This window comes from Lepisosteus platostomus, chromosome 9, assembly GCF_059453375.1.
Source record: "Lepisosteus platostomus isolate fLepPlt1 chromosome 9, fLepPlt1.hap1, whole genome shotgun sequence".
Classification (NCBI taxonomy): Eukaryota; Metazoa; Chordata; class Actinopteri; order Semionotiformes; family Lepisosteidae; genus Lepisosteus; species Lepisosteus platostomus.
Window position 1 is genome coordinate 6,139,043 of NC_142619.1, and position 22,019 is coordinate 6,161,061.

General features: G+C 38.0%; 1 protein-coding gene across 1 annotated transcript; it reads right to left on the bottom strand.

Moving 5' to 3' along the window:
* Positions 1-7,027: 7,027 nt before the first annotated feature.
* On the bottom strand, positions 7,028-12,310 carry avpr1aa (arginine vasopressin receptor 1Aa). The gene is made up of 2 exons (XM_088646682.1): positions 11,086-12,310; positions 7,028-10,061 (listed from the first exon to the last, which is right to left on the bottom strand). The coding sequence occupies exons 1-2, from the start codon at positions 12,050-12,052 to the stop codon at positions 9,769-9,771; spliced, it is 1,260 nt and encodes a 419-aa protein (XP_088502808.1). The 5' UTR covers positions 12,053-12,310; the 3' UTR covers positions 7,028-9,768.
* Positions 12,311-22,019: the final 9,709 nt, after the last annotated feature.

Genomic DNA, 22,019 nt, shown 5'->3' on the forward strand with positions numbered 1-22,019 from the left:
CCAAAAACACCAATACTGTTAACCGTCAGCAAGCTGTGAGTGGTCAGAAAACCTTCCACATATTTGAAAAGCTCTATGTGAGAAAAGCACATGGGCTCCCAAAATATCAGTTTCAAGTTTAATTTGGGCTTTGATGGTGTGAAGGTTATTAATGCCAAAGATTATAATACAAATAGTTCATCATCTTTTCTCAAGCAGCAGTGTGAATTTCAGAAAGAAGAACAAACAGTCCTTTTATTAGCTTTTTGAACAGCATCCAGCCTTAAACACTAACTAACCATAGCTAAGAATTGTAAATATTACTAATCAATTTCCTTCAGCAGTGTTATTTTACTCAAGAAGGTTTAATCTAAGGTTTTGGCAAGAGCTACATGTTCACATTTGTGATCTGAAACTGCTGTTAAACTTTCACATATGCTAAACACATTTTACTGGAACTGCATCTGTGCCGAGAGTCCAATGTCATTCCCTTCCCCCATATTAGCGATTATTTTTATTACTTTTTTTAAAATTGTGTACTTGAAGACCATTATTTATTTAAGAAACAATCTCCTGGATGGATTAGAGCTGAGACGATTAACCGATAAAGACTGGAAAGATAATTTAGAGCCTGACATCCTACAGTATATGCAGTCAGTCATTTGGCAAAATCAATTGGTTGTTTTTTTTTTAACTAAATGTCCACCTGAAAGTACCTTCCCATTATTCCACAATGCTTCTTTGGCAAATTTCATCCAGAGAGATTATAAAGTCTTCTTATGTTGTCAAAAGGATGACTTTTAACACAAAGAGATAAACTTCTCTCATTAAATCTTAATTAGACCAATTGAACTCTTTGCCCTATAAAGTAAAGTAAAAGTAGAACACTCTCCACTTTAAACTGTGTGGCTAAATTAAAAATAAGCCATTTTTGACAAACGTCTCCATGTTCATATTTTTTACTACAGTATATTCCGCAGTAATGATGCTCACTTGAGCTCCTTGAAAGACACATTCTTGTGGGTTTTACAAAGAAGCTCAAACTCCTCTGTGATCAAAGAGCTGGAAACAGTTGAAATCGAGACAAAGGGATTGTCTGACAATTAAGTCAATGTTTTGATTTAACCAAGTCATTAAAAGTTCAGGTATAATAAAAATCTGAGGACCCTATGGCTCTCCGGGATCAGGAATAAGCAGCACTGGTCTGAAGTATAAAAGGTTTTTACAAAATATTATTATTAGAATCCAATATAAGCAAAGCACTGTGATCTGGGACACATGTTTTGTATTTATACTGTACTCTTCTAGAGATTTAAAAAGTGGCTTCTCTGCATTCATGATTTATTCTGATGTTGATTTGGCTTTTATCACAGAAAGATATAGCCAGACATACAGTACAAAGAGATCTTTTAATGTCACCTAAGATTAATATTATTGTCTTACTAATTGGTAGAAAGGAAAGAAAATCAGTTTTTCATGTTGCAGTCAAGTATCCTGCAGTGCCAGTGTTAAACAATTACACTAATAGGCACATTACAGCATCGTTATTGTGTTTTTTTATGTTTTTAATTAATCTTTCTTCACTGATACAAATTTCAGAACAGCATTTAAAGCTTTTATGGTTGAATGTGTCATACTTCATACATGCATAGAGGAATACCTAAACACACTTGTAGATGCTTTGAATAGTGAATATACTGTAAGTCAAGCCTTTTGTTCTTGTGTTCAAGAAGATAATTGTTTGAAATTGATGTATTTTTATGTGTTGTATGGCTCTAGGTATGTCAGTTTCGTTTCATTCTTGGGTAGCATGCTAACTAATCCATGATAATGTGTTAGACAACACTGAGGCAGTTATTTCCAAAAGCTGCTTTTCAAAACTTGCACCAGAAAGCTATAGTACAATGAGACCTGCTTTTAGTAGGATGACAATCAACCTCATACCCCACACCCACACCCCTGCCATTTTCCAGTACATCTGAATTAGAGATGATTCTTCCAGTAAAGATAAGCCATTTGTCTTGTCACAGGCAGAAGAGAAATCAGGTTGTCTTTTTGCTACTTGTATGTACACACTGATCTACTATATATTAATCAGTTACATCATTTCCTATTCTGTACAAAGACAGGATTCCTGAGTAAAAAACACGTTCAGTTTCAGTCTTGTTCTTAGTTTATGCACCAGTAAGTTTATGCATAGCAGAATGACTGTCACTTTTTAAGCCCTTTCTCCTTTATTCCAGCATACTTTAGAGCTTATCCCTATCAGTTTAGGAATGATAAAAGACAGTGTACAGTGAAGTCCCATTCATGGGTAGAATTGATTTGAATATATGAAGGTACCTTTGTCCGGTATAAGAGAAAATCAACTGTAGTCTCAGCTGAATTAATTTTGTCTTTGAAGACAACATACTATTGTTGAGCACTTTTGTTTCTGGGACAAAAAGTTGACTACTTACAGTAACTCTTTAACTGTCACTGAGGGAAATAGGATTGAATAAATGTTGACTCATTTAGATATGCTTGAACACAAATTGAGAAAATAAAGAAAATCAAATTTCTCGAGCAGAATAATGACACTCTATGTAGTGTTTGCCTACATACTGTAGTTCATAGTTCATAGTTTGATCAGTGCTATTGAGGCTGCTTTAGGCTGCTACAAAGTTCCCAAATCTACATATACAGTACATGCAGTAAGCCTCATACAGGCTAACAGAGGTGTTAGTCTTGACTGAAGGAGGGATGTATATATCAATGAACAGATTTAATACTCTAATGAAAGTGCAGGAGTTACTGTTTTAATAATAGCCATGAGAGCCAGGATAAATTAACTCTAAAACAAACCTTGTGGAATTAGTGGCCAATGGCCACTAGAGTTTGAACTATTTAAAGCAATATTCGAGTTCGAATTCTTAATGGTCCCTAATTCTTATGCCTGTTTAAACTTCGCTTTATAAATGCACAAATAATGTGCATATGTTATGCAAGGAAGGCTGGAAGTATAGCTAAGGATACCAGTCATCCTGGTTTCTCATTTTTCTCCCCCCTTCCCTCTGGCAAGCGTTATAGGAGCAAAAAGGCACAAACTTCCAGATTCAGAGACAGTTTCTTCCCACAAGGACATTTATGAGGTGCAATATGTTCCCTGATGTTACATATGTATACATTGCAAAGTTTGATTTTTTTCAATTAATTTGTGATCTGTTTAAAGAAAAAATGTTTCTTTTGTAATATGTTGACAGTGTAGATACATTTTAATTATGACAGGGCAATGAAAAACACGGATATTTAGTGAAACTGTCTGATTTAGTGGAGCTCCCATTTGAAATGTACCTTTGAATACAATAATACAATGATTCATGTTTTGGATATTAAATTATCTTTGGGATGAAAGCTAGTTTCAAGACAATAATTCATAGGAAACCAACTGACAAAAAAAGCTCATCTTTGGCCTCTGGTTTCCATCCACAAACAATGAAAAAACATTTGTCTGTGAGTTGATTTTTGACTCTACAATGATAAAGCTATAAATCCCCAATCGAAATATATGGAGATAGTTTTGTAAATGATTTTTTTTTTAAGAAACAGTGTTGTTCACATGAACGTTTGGTATAGACCAATAAGAAAATGGGAGAGAATAACTTATTCACAAGTCTGTACTGTTAGAAATGAGTTCTGTCACCCACAGACATTGTCAAATGTTACAACGTCTTGCCATTTTTCAGAAGCAATCACTTAAAAGAAGTAAATATAAAACGTATATTTTATTTGCTCTCCCGGTAATGCTGTCTGTGCCAAACTGTGCTCTCTGTTCATTAATACATGGAGATAAAATTACTATAAATCAATGGCTATGATTTTTTATTTCTCTCAAGTTTAATACAAATGTAAAAATGTGCCTTCCGAGTAAACCCACTGGATTTGTTGATCATTTTCTGCCTATCTCATGAGAGTTACCAATTAGAGCAGGGCAATTTTCTCCACCTGTTGTTAATTTAGAAGTTGCATTGAAAGTGTATTCTCATTATTCTACTCATGAATAACGTGCAAGTGTTGTGCAGTGGGTTTATTTTTTATTTTTTTAAATGACTATGGGCGTGATTCTAATAAAAGGGCAATCTGGTGTTGTTTTTAAAGGACCGATTGTCCTTTTTGGCATAAATTAACATTTGCTTGTTTAAAACAAGGACATTGGTCCTTTGAGGGTTTTTTTTTTCCTTTTTAGGGCAGGCCACAGGCATCCACAGCAATAAACCCCAGTGTATTCAGAACAGACAATGAAATAAATACTCTTGTGCAATTGTCGTGTGCTGTAAAACTGAGATTAATTAAAAAGGTAATTTCATTTCAAAATTAAATTTAGAATTATTACATTTTAAATTATTTCTTAAAAGTGAAAATTAGGTGGTTAATTACTACACTAACATCAAAGGAGAGAATATTTCATATATAGAAATTTCTAAATGTGACAAATATATATTCAGGTGATCAGAAAAGTCACGAAGAGTGTGGGAATCTAGCATGGACCACGGTGAATAAGCACAAAACTGAGACCCAGTGAATAAGAGACAAGTATTCCAAATCAATGAGTTTGTAAAATCTTGACAGTAATTCCAAGATAAAGGTTGATTTCTGTCCCAATATCCAATATGTTTGATAGAAACGGGCCCATTAAAAAAGAAGACAGTCCTGTCATTGTGGTCAGGACATAAATATTGAAATCTGATTGGTTTAATTAATGACTCCTGAATCAAACATAAAAAAACAAATGAACTGGGATCCAATCACATCCAACCATGTCCTAAAGACCTTTAAGTGGAAAGCCCAATAATAATATTTAAAACGAGCTGAAGTCACGCCTGTGTAAGCTTCAGGGCACTGCAAGATTGTCAATTGCTTACCAATCCAAACAAAGATATATACTGTACTGTATACCGATGGAAAAAAGAAATGCAACACCTCCTCCTCCACACTCTGGCCCTCCCGTCTGCGTGGAACAGGCTGAAGAGTGACTCACACTTGAAGAGGACCTGATACCACTGCTGACGAGTCCAACGCAGCCTCTGTCTGGCCCAAGCTGAGTCGGGTGTGACATCTAGGAGGTGTGAGCAGAGGGCCTCTGACAGGTCGCCTTGCTCTAAGGCCAGCAACATGGAGCCTCACTGTCCTGTCACTGATGCGGGCATTGTGTCTGCCGGCAGTTTCAGCAGCAGTACGGGTGGTGGGTCTGAAACAATCTCTCAGATGGACCAGTCTGATGTGTCCTTCCTCTTCTGATGTGGTCGCTTGAGTGCGACCAGATCTTGGACAGTCATCTGTCCTGTCAGTCTGCTGAGACCTTCTCTGCAGTCGGGACACAGTGGAGCGGCTTACTCCATAGTGTCTGGCAACGCTGGCACATGACATGCCTGCCTGCAGCATGCCAATGGCCCTCTCCCTTGCTTCTGGTGACATTCGAGGCATTATGGAATGCACAGAAAACTGACTAAGTGTGGCCTTTTTCTTGTAGTGACCTACAGTAAGCTTCGAATTAAGGCTTTTTTAAAGGTCCAGGCATTGTTCCACCTGGAACTCAAGCACCTAACGAGCTTTCGTGTGATTGGCAAGTTGCAATGCCTCACTGCACAAGCTGTTTTGCTGGTCAGAGGGCTTAAAACAAATTGACAAATTCTTATGAAAGTACATAAGCTATAACTATAGTTTCTCATTCCAGAAAATGTTGCGATTCTTTTTTCCATCAGTATATAACAGAATTGATTTACTGTGTTTTAGTGGGAGTGAAATTAGGATCACAAATTTATTTTGATCAGTTTATTTTACATACTGTAGCATTCAACGGAGTTTACAAAAATAGGATTTGTAATCATATAAGTCTAGAATGTAGGGGACTGAATTGTAGGTATCAATAAGAAACAAGACGTCATCAGCATGGTGCTGTCCCTCTCCATGGATTGAAGACCAGTCTACCGCAGGGTCAAGAAAAATGGAACCAGTGCAATCAAGTCTGACTGAACATGTCTTTGGAAGATGGTTGATAACCAGAGTGAAAACCATGTATTGGCATTCTATTCCACAAAAGCAAGAAGTAACACATACAGTAGTAATTCTGAGTGATACCCAAAGAGCAAGAAATTGACTTATCTTTGAAAACCTCCAGGACCTGTAGTACTGAAATTAGTATTTCTTTCAAGCCCTTCTCCTCTGTCACAAGGGAACAGCTTTCATATTTTCTTCTAGGGAGTCCGGTTATCTTTTGGCAGAATTAAAAGACAGTATGGTTAAGACCGTTTCCGTGTCCAATTTTCTCGACTGTATTGGATTTTAGTCTGCAAAAACCTCATAATTCAATTCCAAAAGGGTGCAAATCCGATTATGCTCCATTTGACATTTATGATCATAATGAAGCATGGTGAGACACTGAGAATTATCACTCCTTTAGGCCATTGTTATGTGTCAAAAAAGATATTACCCAAGTCATTTTCTGTATGGCATTGCTTTTTAATTGGCCAATGATGTGTTTTTTTTCCCCAAGGCTTTAAAGAGCACTGTAATCTCCTTCTCATGGCTGCTGTGAAGCTTAAAATAGTTTTATTGTTCTCTGTGTATGCTAACAAAATAAATATTAGAAAAACAAGCATCTTTCAAGAATGAGTAAAGTATGTATGAAGGTGCAGCCTCCATGTATGGTATTGGACCTTCATGGGCTGTGGAGTAACTCTTGAAGAGTAAAAACTCTGTCTCTGTACTTATAACTTGTCCTAGGCTGCATAAAACTGACCAAGAATTGAGGAAAATAACACAGATAGCCACAGTAAGAAAATACTTCAGTACACATAGCTCACACCCATAGTATGAATTGTGGATATTCTGCGCTTGTTTATTATTAAATGCTAGTAAGATTTTCTAACTAACTCAAAAGATGATCACATGTATATTTAATTTAATGTCTGACATCTTCCTAAAATAGCTACATTATACTGCTACACATATAGTCATTTAGGCACTATAAAATCTTCATTTTAAATCAATAGAAACATAACAGTATAGGCCCTGTCCATATAGAGTTTTTATTTTTGTCTTTAGATGCTTAAGATATTTCTCTTTTTTATTGCATACAAAGTAAAAGTAGAGACCACCACAAAAAAAGTATGCACAGAACTTGTCAAAAACAAAACAATTTTACATTTGCTTGGAATAATCTTAGTGCATTTTATATATTGTACAAATCCTAACGATTAATGCGGAGCTTTCCTTTTTAAAATGTTTTTGGTTACGCCAAAATTCATTACAATTTCCGAGCTATTCCGGCCTCATAATGAAAAGAGAGGAATATGACAGTTGGGTATCTACTGATATGCATAAAGTCTGTGTGTTTTTTCTAGTATGATATTTACCTAAGAATGTTATTGCAAGTTGTTTTTGCAGATTTCTGATAGCTTTAGGAACATCACATGTGGACTAATAAGTTGTTTAAAGAAATGTTAAATAAAAGCAAAAAGAGAGAACAAAAAAAATCTCTCCAGGTGTTAAGCAATGTGATTTTTTTAGATAATGTGTTGTTCATATAATAAGCACCAAGTAAACACATGCAGAACAAAATGCACTGCTATCCCCTTACTTTAGTGACACTTTTTATTTGTCAATCTGTGGTGCTTAGATTTGAATACTCTGAGCTGTTTTCCATATTTCCCCATTCTTCTCCTCCCATAAATTTTCTTTCCATCATTTGAATTTACTGGGGTAACTGAATTGACATTTAGAACAATATTTAATATTCAGATTGGATTTCAGTTACATCAGGCTACACAATAGCCTAAAACACACCCAGCACATCAGTCCAGAGGCTTATGCAGAGTAAGTGATTTTGCTTTATTTGAACTATGCCACATATAAACAAAATATGACAAGTTCAGTATTCTCAGTTACCCTGGGTTTATGGCAATAAGAAGATTGATCTATTGAAAGATTGTATATTTTTGGAAATATTTTGCACACCATTGCTCTCTTAATGACTGACCAGCAACAAGCAAAATATTTTAAAACCTACTGTATTTAAAATGAGTAAATGGAACTGCAATGAGATGTTAAGGAACATTTGCATGATCAAAGCCCCCACTTACAATACATACAGCACAATAAGTACAGTAGGTATATTGAATTTTTGTGTGGAGAGTTTTGTAAAGAAAAGTTATTATGATGCAAGATAATGGCCAGCTATATTCACTTGAATAAAATAAATCAATATAATGGAGTTTTGGGTGGAATGTTTGTAAAGGAAAGTTATTATGCTGAAAAATAATGGCCACTTATATTCACTCTGACAGACTAATTACTTTGCAAATGTGTTAAAACGACTTGACTTCCAGTTTCCAAGATTTGCCAAGACTCCGCATTCAGCAGAAGCCAAAACTTTTAATCTTGAGATCCGTTTAAAAGAACACATTAACCACACCTGCGAGTTTCTGGTTGTGCCGACAGTCTATTTTGAACTTTTGAAATGAAATATAATTGAAAATCCCTGTGACATTTTATGTAGATACTAGAAACAATATTGTTCCACGTTATTAAAGTGCCCGTTTGCCTTATACAACGCATTAGTACTTGATTCATTCAGGACCAAACTTAACAGAATTGCAATTATTTAAGCAGCTGAGAAAAGTTAACTTACCATTACTTCAAGCAATTTCCCATATTTAAATTTAACATAAATTTGTATGTACTGTACTAATATAATCAAGAATACAACCTTTTTGACATTTTTCTCTATACACTATTTACCAAATACAATCAATAAATAGACTCTGGAAAAAGCAAATAATACTAATAACAAACCTATAAATATAACATGCTAGAAAACCACCATAACTCCCCAAAATGCTCCTCTACAAATGTACTTCATGTTCTCTGTGTCAGCGAACAACTTATTTGTTAACATGAGACACTGAAATAATGACTTTTTCATACTCAAGTAGAACAGGAAATGTTTTGTAATGTTACTCTGCCTATCTAGTGATGTTTGACAGTTTGTGAAGCATTGTTTTGGGGTTGGAAGTACACTTTTGTAAAAAAAAATCCTAGCAAATATGATGTGGAAAAAAGGACCTTCTGTGGTGTATCATTTGCTCCCACAGGTTAGCCATAAATAATCACGCACACACAGTTTCTCACCAAAACCAAAAATAAAACCATGCGTACTTTTTAGCTGGTCCACACGCATGCAAACACTCACAGTCAACAATACTGACCAGCTCATGTGTGCGTTTTACTAATTAGCCAAGGGTGCAAGGTCGAAATTTAAAACATATATAAAATACGTGCATATTGTCTTCATCACAGATAAAGCAGAGCCAAACCAATGAGACCAAACAGGCTTCATATGTACAAATGTTATGGAGATAATGGTCCAGTCCCTTATCTGATTCATATAATACTACGTGTGAAATCTAATAGGAATGAAATGAACGCGGAGAAAAAAAAATATAAAGAGGTTTAACAGCTAGTGCTGCTTAGCTTTAAAATATTGCACTTGTTGCTCACATGTTCTAAATATGTTTAATATTTTATTTTGTATGTCGTTTATGCTGTTGGAGTATTATACTACTGAATGAACGAACTCTGTAGGTTGTACAGTAGGTCGGCTTGTGCAATACAACCTCAGCTTGTAACCGTCGGGTGACCGATAGCTGAAGTAAAGCTTTCTAAAAAAAATAATAAAATTTCTTCTTGCGCCGTTAAAATTCGAAACTGATACATCAAAAATGAAATAAATAGATTAAATCGGAGTCAGATTTAGGATTCCGCTGGAATGGACCTGTAGGATTTGGGCGAATTGTCGTAGTCTTTCCAGGTCCCCACACTGCATGTCGGACTCCGGTTATTGATTCTGGTTAAAAGGGTGTTTCTCCTGAGACTGCTGTCTGAATCCTCCTTCCTGAACTTCTGCTGTAGCCTCTGACAGCAGGGGAAGCACAAGGCGAAGTCTTGCAACAGGTGTCCGCTGAAAATCATGTAAATCCACGGGTTGCAGCAGCTGTTCAGGCTGGCCAGCAGCGCAGACAGCGTCACCGCGGTGTTCTCCGATTCTAGGAGGGGAGAAAAAGCGAGCAATGGCTCATTATAGAGACCGGACTCAAGTCTTTGCTTAAGCTTCTGTCTGACATATGTAACGCACACGTAAAGAAAAATACAGTCACCAGTGCGAGAGTTACAAATACAGTAACAACCTACTCATATTCGTACATTGGCACTCGTTCTACCTCATGTTTATTTTAAACTTCTGGTATATACCAACGAAAATATAGATGATCTTTATTCAAGTCTTTTGGGTTAAGTATAGAAGTACATTCATTTCATTAACACGCCTTTAACGAGCTCCTTCTTAGCCTACATGTTTCGCAGTCGTGCCGAGTTTATCATTTAAAAAGTCGTTGAGAACTACTGCACGGAACACAATATGTTTTTTTAAAACTTTCAACACGGCCCAAACTTATATTAAGCAATTTATAAACATAAGGAATATGGACATTTCGAAAAGTCTCCAGAGTTTACCCCTCCAAAAGAAAAGTTTCTAAGAAAAATATTGGGGTATTATTATTATTATTAATATTATTTCTATACATATAACGTCTGTACTGTATATAATACTCTAAAACTGTTTATATCAATTTACACATCACATCAATTTCCCTACGGGATTATTAAAGTATTATCTATATACTGTATACAGTATGCGTATATACTGTATACGCAGATATATAGGCAGATTGTGTTGATACGATTTTAATTTTCTTTTGCATTTACGAATTAAGGAAGCCAAGAGAAACTAATGTCGTTTACATTTCTCATGTCTTCAAAGTTTTCTAATATTCTGAAGACACCTCAGAAGCACTGAATCATAGCGCCCAAACATTGCGTGTCTGTGGAATGTGGAACAGTAAGAAGTATGACACAATTTCTGGAAACAGCGCCTGCAAGCATTTGACAATTAATTGTAATTTACTAGCCCGGTCATAAAATGATTTGTTCAGAGGTTGCAATCTGCTTTTCATTTCTACGATGCAGTGCTTTACAGAAAAGAAATATCAATACGTTAAATTAAGCACGTACCGTCCCAAGAGAAGTTTTCATCCCAGACAGACCACATCTGCACAATGAAAAAAGGAGCCCAGCAGACGACGTAAGCCAAGACAATCACAAAAGTCATTTTCACCGTCCTCAGTTTTGCTCTGGAAATGGTGCTGACACTGCTTACGGAGGACCGGGCAATTAGACCGTTTTTGGACGCAGTTTCCCCGACGTGCTTTTTGGTTTTATACCTGATGTTCTTCCAGATGCTGTGGCAGATGAAACCGTAGCAGACCACGAGTATGACAACCGGGATGAGGAAGATCCCGACCGTTATCCAGGTGATATACGCCTTGATGCCCCAGGGCTTGATGAAGTGCGCCCAGCAATCGTAGACGTCCGACCCGTTTTTAATTTCGCTCAGAGAAAATATGAAATATTGCGGCGTGCTGAGCACCAGGCTGCATATCCATGTGCCGATGATCATAATGTAAGATCTCTGGGTAGGCTGCTGCAGTGTCTTCAGCGGGTGGCAGATAGCGATGTAGCGGTCGACGGTCATCATGACCATCATGTAGGTGGAGGCAAACATACCTAGGACTTGCAGGTGCTTCACAATTCTGCAGAGGGAGTCCGGCCCGGAGAAGCGGAAGGTGATCTCCCAGCACAGTTGGGGCAGGACTTGGAAAAACGCGACTACGAGATCGGCCAAGCTGAGGTGCTTGATGAAGAGGTGCATCCTGGACATCTTTTTCTTCGTCCTGTACAGCGCCAGCAGCACGCTCAAATTCCCGATCACGGCCACGACGAAGGTGATGCTTAGAACTGTAATCTCGATTTTGGCCACGTCTTCGTTTCTGCCGAAAGGGTCGCTGGCGTTGCTTGAGGAACTGGCGTTGCCGGCGCCTGCCATGGAGCCGTCGGTTGCGCTCAGACCCAAGGACTGATTCTCGTCGGTAAAATTCCTCATGGCCCCCGAGTAAAACAGCACATTTACGGGGAAGTGCATGACAGCCTCGCCCCGTCCCTCACCTCTCCTCCCAGCAACTCAAGTGGAGAGGAGCGGAGCTCTGTTGCTCTCCAGTTACTTTCCAAGACGCGCGAAGCCGGCCGCCTACTTACTCAACAGATGGAGTGATGTTTGAACTGGAAAGCTGAAGAGACGTTTTTAAAGAGGTTCGCGTTTCATTAATCAACGACAAATTGCTATCAACCAAGCCCACTTCGTCTACGCCAGCTGTTAGTCACGCCGCATCACTGAAAATAACCCACTCCCACCAACCCAGGTCAATAAATACACGCTATAAACTTTTCAAGAAATATTGATCGAATACTGAGCAGTTGTGATAAAGAAAAAAAACAGCTGCGATGTATGTATTGAAAGAGATGCTCATGCTTTTTTGTTTGTTTTTTTTTGGGGGGGTGTACTTTGAAATGTTTTTTATTAATATTTTATTTATTATTACACTATCTTTTAAGGATATTTTGGAGGTTAAAGAATGTCGGTTTTAGATGTTACATAAAGCATTTAAACGTAACTTCTGGATTCTTAAATATTTGCAGTATAATAGAGTACATGGAGTTTTGATATAAAATCAAAACCTCAATTTGGTGAAAAACGCATATCCTGAGCGGAGTTACTGCAACAGTGCTTTCTGAATAAGCAGAAAAGATTTTAGTTTTTTTTTAAATGAGGAGTTCAGTAAAGTGGGTTTATTACTCAGTTTACACTATATGTAAATAATAGAAAAATCGTTTAATTTGATTTCTTAAGCACTAAATATTTGCATTGTGTTAGGATTACATTTACAGTATGCCACTTGACAGGAATCACAAACTGGGTTTGGGGCATGCTTTTCGGAACTGCTCAATGAGTTTAGTCAAATGGATAGGGATCTACAAATATCACATGTTCCGAAGCCATCAAAAACGTGGCGGCGAGTATACAGTATTTACATAACGAAGTTCTAAGCGGAACCAGTTTTGCAGATGTTCCATTTCAACCGATTGAGGATTGTGATCGAAAGTGTTCATATTGGAAACTCGAAAAGAAAAATCCATATGGAACCCGTGTCCAAAAGCACAGAGGATTTTCCGCATTGAAATGAATAAATCTTATGTTAACCCGTCTGTTAAAACATCAGATTAACATACGGTGATGTTGCTCTAGAATTACCTACATAATGCTTGCGCGTAGTTTATTTCAGCGGAGTTTTCCAGTATGTCATATATTTTACAGTAAATACAATCAAAACGACGTCATTCCGTAGTTGGAAAAAAAAACAGATAATTAAGGGCTCATTAAAAAGGACGAAATACGGCAGTTTCAGTCATTATTCAAACTTTTCGAAATCGAGCTATAGGATATATTCGGGATACGTTAATAACATCTTTGTTAGTGTCAGTTACTTTGCTGTAATGAGATGTTCTTAGGTACTAGCAATTCACTCGAGGAAACAAAATTACCCAGGAATAGTTTCGGATGTCAAGAGGAAGAAGAAAAACTCAAAAACTCATTTATAGCACACTATCATTGTGAATTCCTACGCACAGCGCAGAATTAGGGAACAATACAAAACGCTAATTAATGTACAGGTATGTGTACTTTCCAATTCGTTTTTAGTCTAAAATAGTGCGTTTTATTTTTAGACCTATTGTGAAAAAGTTGAATAAAATAAAGGGACATATTCTGAGCAGCACTTAACAACAGTATATATTATGTGGCTTTCAAAAAGGAGTTGCTCTTCTCTTTTCCTAATTACAAATGAAATTCACGGGGCCCAAGTTAAAGATTTCTACAAATTGTATAAGCTGCTGCTACTTTTTAAGACTGTAAAAAATCTAGCCAGGCACTCCTTTGAAGATCACTTCGTTGTGCAGAAAAGTTATTTTTAAAATCACATACCATCAAAAACATATACTGTATATTGCACTGGTGCTGCATTGAACAATTCAAGAAACCACAGAACTGCATTGCTTGACCAGCATGAATTATTTTGTCGGTTTGTGGAGAAATTAGGGCTGCTCATCTCTCCACGGAAAGGTGGTGTCAAAGAGTCTATTTTTTTTCCATTTGCGACACGAACAAATTGGTTTCCAGTCAAGCACCTGTCCTGCGTTTTAATTATAATCCAAAGCGACTGAAGGTACAGAACACGATGTTCATAGGACGTGATTACACTGTGTTTATTTTGAGAAGCAAAGAAAAATTAAACTCAAAATAGACGGAGCAGGGAAGAGAGGGAAAGTTTGGAAGGCTTTAGTAAGGTTTCCAAGGGGCAGTGTGCTAGGAAGAAAATCCTCTCGAAAAGAAACAGAAGAGAATTTGTCAAACAATACTCTCCCGTTCCTTCACTTTTGGCTTAACCATTAAAACCTCTCACTGGGGATACAAGGTGAGCTCTGTCATTCTCATGTTGCGTCTTGAGAGCTGGATCATCCCACCAACTAAAGGTGTCAAGAATCCCCTAGTAGACTTGCATAACTCTTTAAACCGTTACCTTATTTGGCTTAATTTGCATTGCAGCCAGGTAAAAGACATAACACATTACACAATACATTTAAGACAACGTGAACCTATTAACAAATAAGAACAACAATAATAATAATTCCTTACACTTATATGGCACTTTTCTGGACACTCCACTCAGAGCACTTTACAGGTTATGGGGATCCCCTCCACCACCACCAGTGTGCAGCCCCACCTGGATGATGCGACGGCAGCCATAGTGAGCCAGAATACTCACCCCACACCAGCTCAGAACAGAGTGATGACGCCAGTTCAGAGATGGGGATTATTAGGAGGCCATGATAAGTAAAGTCCAGGCGAAACTTTGGCCAGGACACCAGAGTAACACCCCTTTTCAAGAAGCACCCTGGGATTTTTACTGACTACAGAGAGTCAGGACTTCAGTTTTACATCAAAGACAGCACCTTTTTACAGCAAAGTGTCCCCATCACTATACTAGGGCATTAGGACCCTGAAGTCAGGACTTCAGTTTTACATCAAAGACAGCACCTTTTTACGGTAAAGTGTCCCCATCACTATACTAGGGACCCACATTAGGACCCACATCGACTGCAGGGTGAGCACCCCCTACTGGCCCACTAACACCTTTTCCAGCAGCAACCTTAGTTTTTTTCAGGAGGTCTCCCATCCAGGTACTGCCCAGGCTCACACCTGCTTAGCTTCAGGGGGGTATCCAGTTGTGAGTTGCAGGGTGATATGGCTACTGCCCAAATAATGAGAGAGAAAATAAATATATACATTAAATAAAGTAAAATATACAGTCGATTGTCCAAATGTAGCAGGTAGGTTGCTGTGGGAATAATAAAGATGACTTGGGTCTATTGCTCTTGAATCTAAGCAGTCAACATCGATACCCAGATGGAAGGAGCTCAGATTCACTGTGCAAGGGGTGGTCATGACAGTCAGTGATTATATTGGACTCTGCGCTGTTTGCTTACCGTAAATGTCTGAAAGCTATAGCTGTTGTTCTAGCTACCTTCACAGTCCTGATCAGTCTGTTTTTATTGCATGTCATAAGGGTACCTAACCAGGCTACCACATTAATGAACGTCCTTCATAGGAGTTAGGGTTAATTGGTCAGGCTCTCTGTAACCTGCAGGCATGCTGTGACGTCAAATAATGAATGGCTCAGCAAATTTGTGTCAAAGGAGCATGTCCACACGTCTCAGTCTCTCCCAGCAGGCACTGGAACAATTCCCAGATGGCTAATATCACATTCCTAAGACGAAATTTAAATCCAGTCAAAGAATATGGCACTAGGTACCGGCACTGAGACCAATTATATTGTAGGTGGTTACTTCTCATCAGAGTTGTGATAGAAATGACCAGCCAGCCAGAGGCATACAATTCAATTTTCATTTTTTAACCTTTTGGCTTTGAAACCCCTATTTAGAAACCAAGAGCTCATATTCTGGGGTGGTACAATATTTCAAAGATCATTTAATTGACTAAATTTGTGTAGCCACACAGGTGTCTCAAAAATAGTAACTGGAAAGTAGCGAAGAGCGCATGAAACTTGAAATAACTCTCGAACATGTGTGCAATTGGCATCTTTTGCCTTGTTTTTTTTTTCTGCCTTAATCACAAGAAATACATGAAGAAAGAACTTCAGAGAAAGCATGGGAATTGTGAAATGGGTAACTGAAGGGATACATCACTTTGTGAACTTCCTAATAACTCTCTCTAATATACATCTATACTGTACATGTTTACTAGAAATGTCTAACAGAGTCTGAAAAATAAAACTCAAGGACATACTGTGACTAACTCATAGGCCAAGCCAGCCTTGGCTATTAAGTTTTATTTTTTTTTCAGTGTCTATGCCTTTTAGAAATCACCAGTTCTGCCTGTGGGCCAATGTATGTACTATTCATCGAAAAACAGAATGAACAACATCTAAAATGTTTTGAAGTGGTACTATATTGCATTTCATAAGTAGCTTGACTTTTTTTACTGTGTATTTTGTAAATTGAAAATATAAGCCAAAGTGAGTTTTAACATCAGATGACCTTTGAAAAATATGGATATAAAACAAATGGGAACATGAGGAGATTTTTATATTTATTTATTTTTATATTTATGAGGATGTTTATATTGATTGTTTTTCCGAATAACTTTTTTATGGACATGTTACTGCAGCACTCATCTGTGTACTGTTGTGTAAAAGTATTAGATATCTTACACACAGACATAAGTTACAATATACAGTACTGTATGTACAGAATATGCTGTATAATAAGCTTGTTATTAGCTTTTACAATTCAATCAAAAGTTCTCTTGGCACTATCTGCTACTGTACAAATTTGACTACTATTGATTCTGCTTAGATTTGGTCAGAAGATACCAAGATGGTCATTTAGCATTTATTTCTCCTTTTTGTACATTTCTAAACTTAAAAAGGATACTCTAATTTTTGAACTACAAAATACAATTCAGCCTTGACTGTTAAAAGAAAAGTGTTACAATTTTAGTAGAAACGAACAGTGCAAAAGATCTAATCTTATTTGCTACCTTTTGCTCAGCACTGCATGTCTAAAATTGACTATAACACTTCATATATATATATAACTTTCAGAGAAACTAGAGCAGAACCCTCAAACATATTCACCACAAGATTGCATTCATTGCACGTGTCATGTTACAAAAGTTAAAGTTTAGTGCTGCATAATGAAATAGTCATTTCATTGATGTTCTTGTTTTTTTTAAAGCTTGTTAAGTTAATGAAGGGGTAGAGAAATGTGCTCAGTTCTCCCAGAAGCAAGAATATTCATCTAGAGCTGTCAATTTGTATATCCCCTAGTTTGGAATTGGAAATTTTGTAGTTGGCTGAACTCATTGCTATGGCCCTTCTTCCACAAGGACAGATAGAAGACGGACTACATACATCTGAGAGAGGAGCACTGTTAGGCTATCCGCTTATTTTCTCGTTGTAAGCCCACAACACAAACAGTAGAGCTGCGTCAAAGAGCAGTCACTGGCAGTACCAGAAGTACACTGGTCCAGTTAACAGTAACCAGAGGACAGGAGTCTCTGTTGAGCCCTACTCATCTCAGTCATTACATGAGAAAACCATTGCTGCATTCTTTCAATCTCCAGATCTCACTCTAGATACCTCCCTCACTGTGATGAAGCACACAACTTTCTGAAATCACTTACAATGTTGTACCTGGCTTATATGCAGGCGGAGTGGTGGCTCTGTGGCTAAGGCTCTGCGCCTGTGGCTAGAAGGTTGCTGGTTCAAATCCTTTGGTAGGCCCTTAACCCCAGCTGCTCCAGGAGTGCTATATACTGTAAATGGCTGATCCTGCCCTCTCACCCCAGGCTTCTCTCTCTCCCTGTCTGTGTCTCATGGAGAGCAAGCTGGGGTATGCAAAAAGACAAATTCCTAAAGCAATTTGTATATGGCTTATAAAGTGATCTTATCTCTCTCTCTTATAAAAGGAATTATAACATAAGTTATTATAGAAATTTGGGAGATCCGAATTTGCACACTTACCACTTGGCTACACATTTAAACCTCACACCTGGGACTTCTTTTCGAGCATCTCCCTTGCATTCAACCCCCTTCCGATCTGCACCCTTGCACTGGCACCCTAGCTCATTCCTCACAATAGCGAGGAGGGGTTTGGACAGTCTGTCCAGCTGCCTTTAACTTAGCTAGATGAGCCTTGCCTATATACATGTACGTACTGTATACTGTATGTATATACATATTCAGCTCTCTCTTACATCCATTAGGATCTAACTGAACAAATGAATTATTTGTTATAGACCTGAACCATCTCTCACTCGAAAGTTGACTGGTCATCATTCACATTATATCCCCCTTCTCTCTAGCCCCCAACCCTGAACAGAAATGAACCGCCCTCAAAGTCTTCCGAGTCCATGTTGTTGTCTCAGTGGAATGAACAAGTCGAGAGTCACACAAGTGGAGAAGGAGGTATGAACACGTGAACTTCCTGTTCTTGCCATTGTTTGGGCATGCGGACCGGCTGCAATGAGAATCAAGGTCTACAAACTGACCGTGAATGGAAGTTAGGAGAGTCTCCCTCTTGTGGTAAGTAGTGCACATACAGTACAGGAGACACAGCCACAGGTCGCAAGCCAGAGATTCCAGATTCCAGATTGGATCTCTGGACACAGTCTGCAATGTGATCAGATCTCTTTTTCCTGATTGATCCACTTAGGACCCTCCAGATGTAATGTAGTTTTAAAATTTGTAAGGCAATTGGAACACATTTTGGAGAGCTAACAGTTTTAAACTGATAGTCTGCCACCGGTTTTGCATAAGATAAGAGAAAGTAGATTAGAGTTGTTATTTTCTGCAGTCAATTTCTGCAGATTTTATGGGGACATTTACAAGGAAAACAGGTCAGTAAATAAAAGTGCTCATGAATTTCATAAATGTCATAAAACGCCTTTGCACTGAAAATAACTACTATGTGACATTTTATCTGACTCTTTCAAATTCGTACAGTATATTAAAAGTGACTAGCTGGCATATTCCCGGATAGCATTGTAGTGAGGTGTTTGTATCATGTGTTTGGCAGCACACAGCGTGAACTTGGAGAGCCTATAAAGCAGGTTCATGCTGTGTGTACTCAAGTTATAAATGCTTGACTGGGTGTTAGAGCATTATACTTGCCTATCTTAATTGCATTCCAGCAAACACACTCACTGTCTTCAAAACTGCAGCAGGTTTTCTTATGTTTCAAACATTTATTCAAACTGCAACAAGGTCCACATTCGGAAACTCAAAATTCAGTTGGCAAAAATCAAACTGTGTTTTCTAGCACAAATGAGTAACGTTTCTGGTTGAAGGTACTGTGTTTTATGATTCCGTGAGGACCTTTAAGGTCTTTAGGGTGTCTGGTTCAAAATTTTAACTGGCTTGAAAATAATTGCTTTTACAGCTAAAAAAAAAAAGATACATTTGAGAAGTTCATTTCTTGGGATTGTCATGTCATTTGCCAAAGCACTTTGAAGCCTGAGGCTATCCAGCTAGCAACAAGCTCAAGGAGGGGTACACCCTGGATGGGGTGCCAGTCCATCGCGGGGCAAGTGCAAGCCAATCATACATGGGGACAATTTGGAGGCCACGGTAAAGGCCGAGGGGGAGAAATTTGGCCCGGACACCAGGATAACTCCCTGCTCTTATCAAGAAATGCCCGGGGATCTTTAATAACCACTGAGAATCAGGACCTCGGTTTAATGTCTCATCCAAAAGAGAACGCCCACTACAGTGTCCCCACCACTATACCAGGGCATTTGGACCCACACAGACCACAGGGTGGGCACCCCCTGCTGGTCCCACTAACACCACTTCCAGCAACAACCAAAGCTTCCCAGGAGGTCTCCCTTCCAGGTACTGACCAGGCTCAATACTGCTTAGCTTCAGTGGGTAGCCTGTTGAGAGCTGCAGGGTGATATGGCGGCTGGTGATTATCATTCCAAATAGTTTAATTTGATAACTAGTTAATTCATGTTATATCGTACAAAGATCCTCTGTGATTGGATAGCTACTAAAAATGCGAATCAGTACAATATTTTGTTAAGATAATATTTTAATTTACTTCACAATGTTCACCAGCTTTCCAAAACCTTTGGATACTCTACATTTTTGCTTTTTTCTTTTTGTTGTGTCCAACAACAACAAAAACAACATTTTGTACTGCATGCTTGCCTCTTTGGTATGTTTAGCATTGCTGCCTTGCAGTGTTGGGGCACTGGGTTCAATTCCTGGTACTAGGGTGCTATCTGTGTGGAGTCTGCATGTTCTCCTTATGTTCACATGGGTTTCTATGGGTGTCCCGGTGCTTTATATGGTCTTCCCTCAATCTAAAAATACTGGTAGAGTATATGACTTCTGGGAAAAATTGACAGTTGGCGTGATAAACTGGTATTCCATCCAGGGTATACTCTGCTTGTGGGGATAGGCCCCAGCTCCCCCATGATTCTGAATTGGAGGATGTAACTAAAAAAGGGATAAATGGAAGATTTTAGCATCAATTTGTTATTATGCTCAGTAAAATTGTTTAGATGCTTCCTGCTGTGTGAGGTGAGTATAACATGCAAATGGGCAATTTTCCTACTTATAAATAGTGGTGTAGAAATATCTTAAGGAATTAATAAGATGTACTGTACTCATTTTAGCCATTAAAAATTCAATCGAGTAGATAATACTCTTTGACATTTACTTTGACATGCACGTTGTGTTGTAAATTACTGTGATTATCACAGAATGACTACAAGGCAACTGTATCATTAAATCGTGAAATGTTTTATCTGCAATAATTGTCAAAACAGGAAAGTGAAGTAATTATTTCTAAAGTTGAACTTGCAATAATGTTTAACTATAGTTTGATAGAACATGTCCATTGATATTATCATTAGGCTTGTGGGTTTTTTTTCCATATTGATGTGATGCATTATTTCCTTGTTATCGTCTTCAGCTCGGTTTGTAATTACCAGGCAAAAAAAGACATTTAAATTATTACTCTGTGCAGATTCACAGTGGAAAACTCGAAATAGTCAAGTGTTGCGTAAAAGGTCCTTCAGTATCAGTAAGTTAGAGGCTGACTGACAGACTCTTTTTGCTTTTGTAGTGCACTGAATCTGTTCAAGGTTATCCCAAATGGCAGCGCAGACTAACAGCTGACATTGATGTGTGGCATTTTCCAAATTATGTTGTTGATGTCAAAGCAAATATGTCTACTCTATTAAATATTTCTGCCTGAAATGTGAAAAAACTGAGACATAACACCAGAGTATTAAAACAGTCTAGAGAAAGAGCACAACATCGGCTCCTCAATTGAAAATAACCTAAAATAACAAATAATGTCTTTAGACTGTTTGTTCAACAATACTATACAAAGGACAACAGCTTTTAATCTGATTTTGTAAGAGCTCAGAAGTTAAACAAGGCTGGTTCTGGTCAGTATGGGGTTGGCTGACCTGCAAGTTAAACCAATTTGCTGCCGTACAGTGGTGTTGGTGGCTCCTTAGATAATATTTTTCCTGGACCTGAATTGCCCCAGTTTAGTGACCAGGGACTCTATGCTGTTGGAGGTATTAGCCTTCAGCTGATATGCTAATTTAAGGCTGTGACTGCTTAGCCAATAAAGATCTTTCAGCACAGTTTGTAAGAGATAACCCTGATGTCCTAGCTACTGTAAATATGGGGATTGCTAAATCTACTGTATATCCAAATCCCCCCACCCCCAATTGAGTTAGTGAACCTATTTCTCACTTCTCCGTCTGATCCGTTGTGTAGGAACCAATGACACAACTTTGGTGTTGTTTAAAAATAAATGCAAAGGTTTAAGCCCAGTAAATAAATGATTTGAGGAGCTGCAAAATCAAAATCCATCCATTCATTAATCATCATACTGCTTTATTCAGTTCCTGGTCATGGGGGAGCTGGAGCCTATCCCGGGAAGCAACAGGC